The following is a 14261-nucleotide window of genomic DNA, read 5'->3' as shown; positions in this document are numbered from 1 at the left end:
AATGCTAAACATCCTTTAGCCTGCGGGTACTTGCTGTGAAATCACAGTAGGTGCCCTATTCCTGCGCAGACTGTTTCTTGGTATAGTTTTGAATGGCTGTCTGGAAATGTTCAGTAGTGTTCAGCTCTGGTCTAACGAGAATAATGTAACATTTAGGAGTGAAATAACCAACGAGGATCCCCATAATACTGACCAGTACGGCACTGACATTGACGGCTGCTATGTATTTGCCCTGGTAGATGATATAGGTGGTGAAGAATGCAATCCAAGAGAAGAAATAGGCCATAAAAGTAAAGGAAATACACTTGGCCTCATTGTAATTATCTGGCAAATCTTTCCCCATGTAGCAGAAGACAAAACACAACATACTGAGGAAGCCAATATACGTAATCTCAGCAATGGACCCTATGGAGGCCGTCTCTGAACATTTCAATATGATCTGATCGGAGAATGTTGAGTAGTCTTCGATAGGTTGAGGCGGCTTCACGACGATCCAGACAACGGAGATGAGGACCTGTCCAGCGCAAGTGACCCCGATGAAGACGTCCGAGCCGTTTTTCTTGACCCAGATGTCGTATATTTTGGGCATGTGAGTAGCCATTTTGAAAATGCAGACGATCTGAAAGGAGTGGACCACGATGCAGGAGAAGCAGACGGTGAAACTGACGGCAAAGACAGGCTGTCTCGCCATACACGTCACCAGCCCCGGCTTCCCGAAATAACAGTACAAGGTGCAACAAGAGCAGGCTAAAGACAGTAACATGCCCAAACACATCTTTCCCCCGGCAGATTTAACTACCGGAGTATTTAAATTCTTGATAAATATAACTGCAGTCGCCATAATTAATAAGAGAAACAACGTAGCTATGAAGAGAAGGACAAGTGATAGTGGATCGGTCCATGGGAGGTATTCTAAGGTTCTGTTGTAGCAGATCTCACTTCTGACCGGTGACCACTGATTAGGTCCACAGAGCTGGCAGGTGTAGAGGTCTGCAAAACACACGTTGTACATGCATCACTTTTATTCCGGATTCAGGGATTTGCTTTGTTTATAGAATATATGAAATATATCAAGGGTTTTAACAAGGTACAGGAGGGAAACATTCTACAAAGGAAGAGAAGTATTAGAACACGAGGACATGTACTGACACTGGGGGGAAGAGAAGTATTAGAACACGAGGACATGTACTGACACTGGGGGGAAGAGAAGTATTAGAACAGGAGGACATGCACTGACACTGGGGGGAAGAGAAGTATTAGAACACAAGGACATGTACTGACACTGGGGGGAAGAGAAGTATTAGAACACGAGGACATGTACTGACACTGTGGGGAAGAGAAGTATTAGAACAGGAGGACATGCACTGACACTGGGGGGAAGAGAAGTATTAGAACACGAGGACATGTACTGACACTGGGGGGGAAGAGAAGTATTAGAACAGGAGGACATGTACTGACACTGGGGGGGAAGAGAAGTATTAGAACACGAGGACATGTACTGACATTGGAGGGAAGAGAAGTATTAGAACACGAGGACATGTACTGACACTGGGGGGAAGAGAAGTATTAGAACACGAGGACATGTACTGACACTGGGGGGAAGAGAAGTATTAGAACACGAGGAGATGTACTGACACTGGGGGAAAGAGGTCAAGAGGAAATCTGAGGGAAAATTACATCACAGAAAGGGTAGTGGATAAGTGGAATAGTCTCCCATCAGAGGTGGTAGAGGCTGATACAGTAGAGCAATTTAATCATGCTTAGGATAGACATAAGGATATCCTTACAAAGAACTAAGGATCAAATAGAGTTGGAGGTTACCATAGGTTAAAAATGGGCAGACTAGATGGGTCAAGTGGTTTTTATCTGCCGTCAAATTCTATGTTTCATTGAATAATGTTTACTCTGTGTTTATAGGGTGATTTAAAACAATGGACAACCCAGACTCCTATATAGACGCTGAAGATTCAAAGGAGGATGGGAAGATGAATAATAAGTGTTGACAATTTATTGGGTGTTATCTGTACACAATATGAGTGTGATAATAAGGCATTGTATGATACATTATCACCCCAAGTGGATACTGCTGAGCTGTACCTTTCAGGCGGCAGCAGAAAGTACCTGTGAAAAGGGATTTTGAAGAAGTTGCCGCTCTATAACCCACTCCTCTTTAGCAGATACACCACAATGAAGAGAGGGAGGACACATGGCCAATCATACCATTCTCTGTTCTATGGTGGGAGATGTTTGTGAATATAGCACCTGACTGGCTGAATGGCCAGGGCACCAGTCCAATCAGGAGCCACGTTCACTACACGCCCTCCGAGGTGGGTGGATGGAGTCCGGTGCCAGCCCCGCCTCCTGACCTCGTTGGTGATGTTTGAAGGTGACAGCAGGAAGCGGGGGCCACACATAGGACTCGAAATTCTGGTAAGGTGGTGCAAGAGGCTTGGAGGGTTACTTTTCAATATAACAAAGGAATTACTCTTCGATTCCCAGGCAAAAATGTTATTGTAAATTTAAAAGTCATAATGTTAACTCACCGCTGCTATTGAGGAAACTCATTTTTGGGCAATAAATACAATCAAAACAGCAAGTGTGAGATCCCGTCAGCACTCGTCTCTCTCCTTTGCCGCACTCTTTAGAACAAATTGATTCAGGAATCTGCATTCAAATAGGAAACAATAATCACATAAGATCCAAAAGAGATAATTCAACCAAAAAGCTGCAGAGGGCTGAGGCTTTATTAATAGACCATGATAAAAATTCCCCGTTAATCACCATTACATTCTTGTTGACCTGTCATCCCCAGATAAAATTAGAGATGGAACTTAAAGTTTAGTATTCCATGAGTTCAATAAGTTATGGTAGGACACAAGATCCTACTTACCGGCGGACCAGCATCGCCCCTCCCCCCCCCCCAAATCCAGAGGGACACTGAGAGCTCTCCTGCTACCACTTGCCGGCTTCAAACAGGCAACTGTGTTGTCAATGCCCCTCCCCCTGCGAAAGTCACACTCATAGGAATGAGAAGTCCACTAGGGAGGGCATCGATGACGATCCTGGGTGTATCTGACTGATTAGGGGCAGAGCCTGACCCCATGTAAACAAAACTAGGTATTCTAGTATAACATACTGAACAAAACTACATTTAATTGACGGGGATATTGGACAATGTTGGCTACTGTTCCTGCTGAATTAGAATAGTCTAGTCTGTCCTGTTTCCACAGTAAACCCTCTATTTTTGGAGAGAAGTGGTAGTTAGAAGAATGTTGTTGTCCCTTTAATAGAGTATTATTATTATTATTATTATTATTTAGTTGCTCAATATACCAACTCTGCCTGATGATATAAATGCATGTCTAGAAAGCACAGAAGAGAGAGAGGAAAATACATGTAGTTAGTAAACGTTGCAGGAAGAGGCGTATAAACAGGTAACTGATTTTGTTTATCACTAATATATGTCTAACCCTTTAACATCCTATTACAGCTTTCTATTACTGTCTGTCAACAAATGTCATTCAATTAAACGACTAGAAGATGTTCCAGGGACTCGGGTATAGAGGGTATAGTGGCTATATATAGAGCATACTCTCCCTGAATGTCAGGGAGACTCCCTAAAATAGGGGTGATCTCTCTCACTCCCTGAAGAGTCTGGCATTCTCCCTGATGCTGAGCCAGTACAAGACGTGATTGGCTTCGCCATCTGTGGCATGATGACACCGTTCAGAAATTGTGTCCTATGTCCATGTATTGATGCCTATGGAGGTGGCCATTTTCTTGGAGACCAAGAGTTAATCAAAGACTGACAGGTAAGACAACATGACTTCAGTAATGGAGACAGAAATGTAAAAGACACTTCAGTCTCTAGAGATTCATTAGCTGCTTTTCTTTAGCGTATAGTTGCCTACTCTCCCGGAATGTTCGGGAGACTCCCGCATTTCTGGGAGCCCTCCCAGGATCCCGGGAGAGCAGGGCAACCTCTCGGTTCTCACCCCTGTAATAGATAAGGTGGGGGGGGGGGGCTTTAGACGCAAATATCGTGACATCTTGGCCCCACCCCCTGTTGTAATTGGTCAAAATTGTGACAATCGTTTAGGGGCGGGGGCCAAAATGATGCAATTTGTCAAGCCCCTCCCCCGCACACCCACCTCCCCCGGGATCTCCCTGAAGCCAATGAGAAAAAGTTGGCAAGTATGATAAAGAGTGACTCACTGAATTATCCTTTGTGTGCCATTTCAGCCCATTATTCAGCTGCAACTGTCCCATTATTTTACTGTATGAACCAATGACTTTGAAGGTGGCAGTGTCTCCAATCCAATTCCACATCACTATGTCATAGCCAGTGGCCGGGTCTCCATTGCTGTCAAAATAAATAGACTGATTGTAGAGAGTGAAATTCACCTTCTTCACTTGTTCCAAGAGCTGGAGGGGTAACGACAAAAGTGAGGCATCATTTAGTGCAGGTCAGAGGTTACCGGGCTGTGTAAGAGCCGTGTACTGAGACTGTAACATAGGTTCAGCTGATAGGATAGGAGCACACCGAGCGTTTGTGTACAAGTTCTATGTTTATAATAATTATAGTAAATTTTCTACCATCTAGTTAAGTGGTGGACTAAGGAATTGGGCTCCAAAATCTGTTCTTTCCTTTGTTATTCTAATATACATGTTGTATTTGAAATCTCCCCACTCTGAAATCCTGTATTTGTCCATTCTCTGTACCCTATTATGACTGTCACATACAAGGGGCTAGATTTACTAAACTGCGGGTTTGAAAAAGTGGAGATGTTGCCTATAGCAACCAATCAGATTCTAGTGATTTATCTATTGCTTTCTACAAAATGACAGCTAGAATCTGATTGGTTGCTATAGGCAACATCTCCACTTTTTGAAACCCGCAGTTTAGTAAATATACCCCATGGAGTCTGAAACATAGTGCCCTTTGGGATTTTTAAAAACTGTTCTTTTATTTAAATGAATTCATTAATTTATAGCAACTTATTTAACATAATAAAATTGGGCACAGAAATGTCCTATTTTATTACTTCCTATACTACCTGTTTCATTTTAAAATGTGCTCTACAGACATTAAGAACGTGATGTGAGAGGCTCATATAAACAAATTATTATGATATATAAAAACCTAACATATATATATATATATACTGTATACTACTATATAAATGCCTAGTGGCGTGTGTGGAAAAAAAACCCCAACAAGCTGCAGCGCCACCTGCTGGGCAGAGTTATACACTGACCTATATATTTCTTGAAGGAGAAGTGACAGTTGGGAGTAGTTGGTGGTTGCCGGGGGTGACAGTGGGGAGTTTTTAACACCTTAAGTAGCTTGATGAAGGATGTGGCGATGAAGATGAAGGATGAGGTGATGGAGAAAAATGATGAGGTGGTGACATGTGGACAAAACCACGTTAAAAAAGGGCGCTTGCGTCGGGAAGTAACGCTCTTCCCCTGATGAGGCCTGGGCTAGGCCCAAATGCATGACAAGAACCTTTTTAACACCTTAAGTAGCTTGATTTGACTAGAATGCATGAGTATCATGCACGGGTTAACTTGTATATATATATATATATATATATATATATATATATATATATTTATATTTATTATACCTATTGTGTAATATAATTAATTATATTACAGAATAAACAGCTGGGTCGACCTCACTGCAGAAAAGGCCATTTCTGTATTTGACAGCAGAGAGGCATTACAGTCCTCAGAGAATGTCAGGTGATTGGGGAAAAAAAGCAGTATGTGATTGGTCAATGCTAATGTCCAATCACATAACCACGTCTTGGCCCTCTCCGTTTCAAAATTCTACTTTGCCAATTGTAATCACCTTTTCTGCAGTGAGGTAGAGACACCCAACTTGTAGCTAACGGGCAAAAGAAGCTCCTAATTAAGCAATAATCCATGGGTTCCAAATGGGGTTATATCTACATACTGTGCTCCACATTGGTAGGATTACTTACCTGCCACGGATAGAAGGTATCGTTGCTGCACCGTCCGGATTTACAATTCAACAATCCATGCAAACCGTGAGCTATAGCGTAGACTGCAGAATACACGCTAAACGAGGCTGACATAGCAAACTGGCTGGGGATGGACATGTTCTGCAGAGTATAGGACTGACAGTCCTGACACACCTGATTACAGCCATAGCTACTCGTGGATTGTGCTTTAATAGAATTGACATAGGCAATCTCAAAATCTAGAAGCTTTGAGAAATAGATCTGACCTACTGAGACTCCCATGATTGAGCCAATTGTTTTGATGTTTGGAATTCCGGCAATTTGTGAGTCAACTGACCAGCTCTCGCTGCCTATCCAGACAAAACCCGTAATGTTGGCATTGACAACTTCTTCAAAAAATATCCTGGCATTGAAGTAAGCAGAGAAGACCACCGTGACGCTGACTTTGGTCTTCACTATGTCAGTCAGCATTTTCTTGACGTCTTTTCTGTCTGTGCTGTATGGGATTAGCCCTTGGTAAGCTACGCAGATGCCGTTACTGGTGGCCAAGGTGTATAAGTCCTGCAAGCCCTGTGTGCCGTAGACATCGTCGCTGCCAACTATGGCGATCCAGGTCCAGTTAAACTTCTGCAGCAAGTTCAGAATGACTTCGACTTGTAACTTGTCGCTGGGGATAGTGCGAAGAAATGAGGGGTAGATCTGCTTCCGGCTTAGCAGCTCATTGGAAGCGGAGTAACTTATCTGAAATACGGAATATAAACGGCATTCTGTGAGTTAGGCATTAGGTAAAGCTTATGCATCTTACATAAAGTGAAAGTACCACTATCTCTGAGTGTAGCATTATTTTCCGAGGATGGGACAGCACGGTGGCTCAGTGGTTAGCACTTCTGCCTCTCAGCACTGGGGTCATGAGTTCAATTCCCACCCATGGCCTTATCTGTGAGGAGTTTGTATGTTCTCCCCGTGTTTGTGTGGGTCTCCTCCAGGTGCTCCAGTTTCCTCCCACACTCCAAAAACATACTAGGTTAATTGGCTGCTTTTAAATTGACCCTAGTCTATCTCTCTGTGTCTGTCTGTCTGTGTGTGTGTCTGTGTATGTTAGGGAATTTAGACTGTAAGCCCCAATGGGGCAGGGACTGATGTGAGTGAGTTCTCTGTACAGCGCTGCAGAATTAGTGGCGCTATATAAATAAATGATGATGATGATGTAGTGATTACCGGAACACGACCCAACGTGGAGATATTCTCTAAACTAAATGACCTGGAAATGACTGTGCCTAGAAGAAACTAATGATAACTCTATTATGGGCAGGATAAACCGTAGAAACATCTCTGCTTCTCTACAAAAAAATATTTGCTGGCTGTTCAATTGGCGTTAATTACGGTAGAAATCTCTGCTCATCTTTCATCACATCCCATAGAGGTATGAGAGAAAATTAGTGGAGATTTCTGGCAAAGTCTCCGCAGCAAAGTGTCTCGCGGACGTTCCGGAGACACTTCACGGCTAATTGAATTCATCCCTATATTCTCATTTTTCTGTCGTCTTCTTAAAAGGTAAAAGTGAGTTGTTAGTAATTAATTCATGGGTCAGATTGCAGGTGCGGGAGGGTTTAATCCCAGCCTAGGGTTGGGTAAAACAGACTCACAGAGGTTTCAGTTTTGCACCATACGATTCAAAAATGCAAAAGCCGAAACCAATTAAGGCGGTGGTCTAAACGTCACAGTAGAGATATAGACATGAAGTGACATATTGTCGGACTGAGCATTCCTTTCTTGGACAGCAATCCCACAAACAAGGTCACAAACCATCTCCGTGGAAGCACTGCCCAAAAAAACGAAAGTGGGAGCGCACTAATGTAGGAGCATGGAAGTCAGATAGGTGTATTTGCGCAAAAGTCATGTGCTCTGTGGTCACATGTCTGTCTGATTTGTAAATGACCCTTAGGGGTAGATCTATCAAACCTTCGAAAAAGGAAAAGTGGAGGTATGGCCCATAGCAACCAATCAGATTCTAGCTCCCATTTATCTAATACATTCTAGAACATGATAGCTAGATTCTGATTGGTTGTTATGGGCGACACCTCCACTTTTCCTTTATCGAAGGTTGGATAAATCTACCCCTGACTGTTTTGCAGGTATAGCACGGTAACATTCACAGGTGACTCTTACCTGAGGTACAAGAAACTTGCCCAAAATACCAGCTGTAACAAAAGCAAAACTGCTGCTGGCCGGTCCAACTAGAGCGATGGCTTTCATCTTGTAGTCGGTATAATTGTTCTGCATCTTTATAAAGGGTTTCATGCACTGGTAGAGGATCTTCAGAGTTCCATATAAATTGGCAGAGTCGGAGCAGGTGTCAAACAGGTCGTACCCCAATGTGACGTTGGGGAGCAGAGTGCTGGAGTTATTGATCTCCTCAATGCCGAATCTCATTGCTTGGAAGAGATGGTAGCCGTGGGAATTGAAGTTGGTGCTGTAAGAACAATCACACTAATTACATAACGTTTAGGGCCGAACAGTCCAAAATACAAGGTTAAATCAACGGCCCAGACATAAGTGTCTGACAAATTAAGTAATTAAAAAAAAATATTAATTATTGCTGTTCGGTTCCCTTTCTTCTCTGTGAAGAGCACTGCCCAATTTAATAAGAAGGGTAATACCGGGTGCGTTTTTAAATATGATTTAGTATATTTTAGGCATGAGGCTCCATATTATGGAAAAATAAAAAAACTTATAGGGAAGATGCTAAATCCCAAACACACTGCGGGATAGATCCCATAATTTGATTATCAAGACATTTAAACTAACAAGGACACATTGGGCCTGAGTCATTAAGGAGAGCAAAGCTTAAAAAAAAGAGGAACTTTGCACCTGGGCAAAACCATGTTGTACTGGAGGGGGAGGAAAACTTAAAATGTGGGGACAGATTTATAGTTGGGGTAGGGCATGTCCTAGATCAACTTTACATTTTACTGTTAAAATAAAACTATCAAGTATTTGTGTGCTAGAAGAAAAAAACAGCCCGTGTTTAACTTAGGTGCAAAACAATAAACTAATGTGCACCCCTTGCATTGTAACATGGTTTGTCCCGAAGAACATTTACTTCTTTTTTTTGCTTTACTTTCCTTAATGACTAAGGACACACTGCATTTATATTCATTAAATAAAGTGAAGATTTTCTCACTGAGGTTGGCAGAATTGACCTCTGGAATGTCTATAATTATTGCAAGTGAAAATGTGTAGAAATTAGTTACTTATATCTTTATATAGCTTCGTGCCAGTTCATAATTCTGTCTAATTCATGTGTTGACCTAGTCAATAGGAAATACCCATTGCATTCTATCAGATCAACTGCCGGTCAACTCAATATGCCTGGTCCCATTGTATTGGCTAAAAATCGTGCATCCTTTATAGCAGAGGTGCTCAAACCCAGTCCTCGAGAGCTACCAACAGGTCATGTTTTCATGATATCTGTCTGTAGAAACAGTTGGGATAAATACTGACCCAGCCAAATAGATTAACTCACCTGTACACCATTAAAACATGGACTGTTGGTAGCACCTCCACTTTATAGATACTTACAGGCTCAGGAGCTACCATAAAATGGCCAGTTTCCCATCTCTAATGATACTTAAACAATATATAGTATGTATATGATAGGCTTGTGTTTTAGCGAATTGAAGATGTTGATGATTCCTGTACGAATATGGAATTCATGTCCAATTTCATGTTTACATCTATTAATGTCATGTATGTTTCATGATTAAAAATGTACAAACGGTATTGCAATGGTGCTTTGGGTAAATGCAAATAATCATATTATAAATAATACTACATAATATTATAGAGAACCATTTGCCCATCAATGGTGCAATTAAAACAATGTATCTAATACCACAAACTCCACAAATACAACCCTTGAAATAAATACGTACATGGAACAATATCAGAACAACAATTCAATGTAACAAGGAGGATGCGCAAAAAACACAATGTAATATCATGTAATTGTAACAAAATATACAAGCGATGCTAATATATATGTAGAAACTCATGTAAATAATATCTGTATGATCGGTGAGTTCTGATGTTATTCATTTAGTGTTCATTAGAAAAACGTGTATAAGAGTTAACACATCTCATACTATAAATTATAACACATATTATAGTCACCATGGAGAACTGTAAGCTGTATAAAAGTCACATTGACGGAACTCTGGCTTCGCTTATATAGCCGCGGAACTCAGAGCCAATCTGTAATATTCTTATAATTTACAGTAGGGGATACGTTATCCTCTATGTGTATATATATATATATATATATATATATATATATAAAACAAAATTAATTTAAACAAGATGTAGGGTACAAGCTAGGAGCAGTATTGTACTACTAATCAATGTTACCACCTTAGTATGATGATTACAAAGATCGTTATATAACAAAGATACCATTCTACACGGCAGAAAATAATTAAATCAGCTCTTCTCACTCAAAACAGCTGCTTTGTCTCTGAATCCAGCACATTAACGGGCATCAAAATCATTTATTTGTTTGAATTAGGACTAAGTCATTTAAATTTGGGAATACTGAAAAATTTGCGAACTTGGGGCCTGATTCATTAAGGATCTTAACTTAAGAAACTTCTTATTTCAGTATCCTGGACAAAACCATGTTACAATGCAAGGGGTGCAAATGTATTCTGTTTTGCACATAAGTTAAATACTGACTGTTTTTTCATGTAGCACACAAATATCAACTTTAAATTTCAGTGTACAAATAAGCTATCAAGTATTTGTGTGCTACATGAAAAAACAGTCAGTATTTAACTTATGTGCAAAACAGAATACTAATTTGCACCCCTTGCATTGTAACATGGTTTTGTCCAGGAGACTGAAATAAGAAGTTTCTTAAGTTAAGATCCTTAATGAATCAGGCCCTTGGTTCATAAATATAATCACCAAAGTTATCATCAAGGGGGTCAATTGTGCCGGCTTGATAGCCCAACAGCATTTTATAAAAACGACCTTCAGAATATTAACAATCAATTTGAAATAGGTCATTAGTCTTTAGGTAACCCAATATCTTTCATATTAATACATTCACCACTGGACCTGAACGTATTTATTCCCACTATAGAGATTAGAGCATTTCATGGACTTCAGGAATCCTTACCTGTCACAGATATCAATCTGTGGGGTGGACACTATTGATACATCCGCCTTGTGATTAGAGAACAATCCTCCGATGATGTAATCTCCGGGAAGGATAAAATCCGTTTTATACTTAGCGTCCTGACAGCCCAATGCGAGATAGAGGTGAAGAATGGAAATCAAGGAGCAATCCGGCCTCGGAAATATAATCATAATGTCCCCAGGTTTAGAGGCTAGTGACAACGACAGCAAAGAGACAATACGAGGAAACTGGTCTTCTGTAAAGACCCAAACCACCATCTATTAATAGAAGTATTTGTTCTAAAGAGGTGATGGCTGGTTGTGTAAATACATATAGGATAAGCGCCCTGCCACAGAATCAGCATAAGGTCTGATTTGTATGTGACTATACCTTCACCTGTTGTAGCAACCAGAGGATTATGAAAGAGGAAATTTTAAGTGTAAAGCTGATTGTTTGCAAACCCTGAAAGTTTAAGCTTCACATGGATCAATGTCAAGACTTATGACAGCAGAGGAGAAAAATGTACATTCAAATCTTCATTTTTGGTGTCCTAGCTATGTTTCCTGCTTGCTACAATACATCGACTGAAGAACAAATTACCAGCAAGATATTTTTATGCACCAAGTATAATTAATTTCCTATTTAGAGTTCTTTGCTAAACAAAGAATGGATTAAATCTAGCACTTGCCTTTACTGTAGTGTCTCGATTTTCAGCCTACAGCTGTCCACCACTGCCTTATGACCTAGCCTAGCAGTTGCCTAGAGTGCCAATGATTACAGGGCACTAAAAAACTGAATGCGTGGTACGACAGGGTGGGTGTGTGTGGGGGGGAGGGGGTCCTCAGGACTAGGGGCGACCCTGGGATTCACATTGGTCAGTTTAAACTTTTTGTGGGGCTGTGACACGCTGGTGGTGGCCGTCTACAGACAACACACTGTATACGCCCAGTCCCCTAAAGATGAAATTGCTGCAGCAGAGATAAGTGCTAGATACACTCTATAAGAGAGTGTGTCTAACAAACCATTTGTTAAAGGGACAGTAACGTCCAAAATTGTCTTTGCTTAATAGTGTACAGTACAACATACTTTACATGCTAGGCATAGGGATATGTTATGCCCCAGTACAGGCTATTTCTGTCCCTTTATTAGAACTGGCCTCAACCCCCCACAACCATATGATATCATATTCTATTCCTCCAGCTTTTGTATTAATAAGACTGACAGAAGGGCATTAGGGTGATAAAGGAGGGGGAATAAAAAATAATTTGCACTGAATGTTGGGCTCTGTAGGTAGACAGAGGTGTAGTGTGGTTCCATAGTGCCCGGAGCAAGCACAGGCTACGGCGTCCCACTCCCATATTAAATGAGAGGAAAAAAACCCATCAGGGGCCGGGTAGAGTCGGACTGTGGCTTGAAAAGCCCACTAGAGGGCGACACCGTGATTGAAGGTCTACCTAGCTTGCAGCTTGCACTCCGGCCTGTCTGCTTTACCTCTATTGTGTCTCCGCAGCAGTGCAGGGGAGTGGAGTCCATCCATGTGGGAAACTTGTATTGCTATGCAGAATAAATATGCTGTGCAATTGCAAGTCTGATATTTTAAGGTCTCTCAGTATACTAAATAAAGACAGGTCACAAGAAATACATTTCTAAAAAAATATTTTATTAAAACAAATGTGCAATTGCCCCTATCCCCCCCCCCCCCATCCTGCAGTGCTGTCCACGGCAGCCCCCAGAGCACCTACTCAACCTCTTCCACCCATGCTATACCTCTGCATCATCATCACAGAAACTAGGTAAAGTCCTATACCTAGGTTATTTTATATATTTAAATCTTTATATTTGCATTAGACAAACCCAAAGCGAAAATAAAAAAAAAATGTAGGGTTAAGTGCCTTTAAATTATTAATTGGATAAGTTTTTGTGATAGTCTATGGCTAATAACTCTACGGTAGTCCAACGGGTGGGTGTAAAACACCTTAGATTGTAAGCCCGTTTGGACATGTCAATCTGTATGTAATTTGTATCATCAGGAATGTTGTTGCACTAATCAGGACTGTGCTTACTGAACTTTCTCGTACAACTAAAAGTTTTGGTCTCAAATAACTCACAATAAATCTATCAACCGAATATGTTTTTCCATGATCCAAATGAGCAATACGGACTTTGTATTAATTCCCATTAATCTGTGTCCCTCTCCGTTTACTTGGGAACGATCCACTTTGGCAGTTTTCTGTGTTAGTACTAATGGATGTAAGAACTGAACTGTTTTTGTAATATAAAGAACTGGTCGGTTAATACACAGAACTGAGCAGTGACTGAAATACAGCAGCTGTTTTGGGCATAATTCATTACCAGAAAAAAATGATACTGATCCAGTAAATCTGTCTCTCTGTCTTGTTGAGTGAACCACAGTACAGTGTGTTGTATTACTAATTGTCATTCACCTGCACCATTAACCCCTTGAGTTCAGTTCCGACCAGGTCCCTATCTGTGTGGAGTTTGTATGTTCTCCCTGTGTGTGTGTGTGTGTGAGTTTCCTCCGGGTGCTCCAGTTTCCTCCCACACTCCAAAAACATACTGGTAGGTTCATTGGCTTCTGATAAAATAGACAGTATTCTGTGTTTGTATGTGATAGGGAATTTAGATTGTAAGCTCCAATGGGCCAGAATATGATGTGACAGCGCTGTGTAATATGATTGGAGCAACATAAACATCTCTACTGTGTATTTGTTACTCATTTCTCCGAGGCTTCTTCTCTGACTACAGACCTGTTACTTTCCTATGTGTGTCTCTAGTTTTCCATGTGGATTAAATCTGTTCTGGGACAGCTGGAGTGTCCGGTTTATCTCGGGACAGCTGGCATGTCAAGTCTATCCCTAGACAGCTGGCGTGTCGGGACTATCCCGGAACAGCTGGCGTATCAGAACTTGTCACTTATGACATACCTCCCAACATTTCAGTCCCTAGGAGTTGGACAGGGGGCGTGGCCACATTGTGATGGGGGACGTGACCACTCCCCCCAGAGGGCTGCCTGTCTAGCGCTGTACAGCACTAGGCCAGTGGCGGATCCAGGGGGGGCGATCAGGGCAATCACC

The 14261-nt window shown here is 41.4% G+C and overlaps 1 protein-coding gene across 1 annotated transcript; it reads right to left on the bottom strand.

Annotated features, from left to right (window-relative positions):
- Positions 1-25: 25 nt before the first annotated feature.
- On the bottom strand, positions 26-11444 carry TAS1R1 (taste 1 receptor member 1). The gene is made up of 6 exons (XM_075190855.1): positions 11167-11444; positions 8160-8463; positions 5991-6731; positions 4216-4425; positions 2544-2664; positions 26-990 (listed from the first exon to the last, which is right to left on the bottom strand). Exons 1-6 carry the CDS (start codon positions 11442-11444, stop codon positions 56-58), a joined length of 2589 nt encoding a protein of 862 aa, XP_075046956.1. The 3' UTR covers positions 26-55.
- Between the last annotated feature and the right edge of the window lie 2817 nt (positions 11445-14261).

This window comes from Mixophyes fleayi, chromosome 11, assembly GCF_038048845.1.
Source record: "Mixophyes fleayi isolate aMixFle1 chromosome 11, aMixFle1.hap1, whole genome shotgun sequence".
In the NCBI taxonomy this organism is placed as follows: Eukaryota; Metazoa; Chordata; class Amphibia; order Anura; family Limnodynastidae; genus Mixophyes; species Mixophyes fleayi.
The sequence above is the reverse complement of the archived record's forward strand: the minus strand, read 5'-3'. Positions and strand labels throughout refer to the sequence as shown.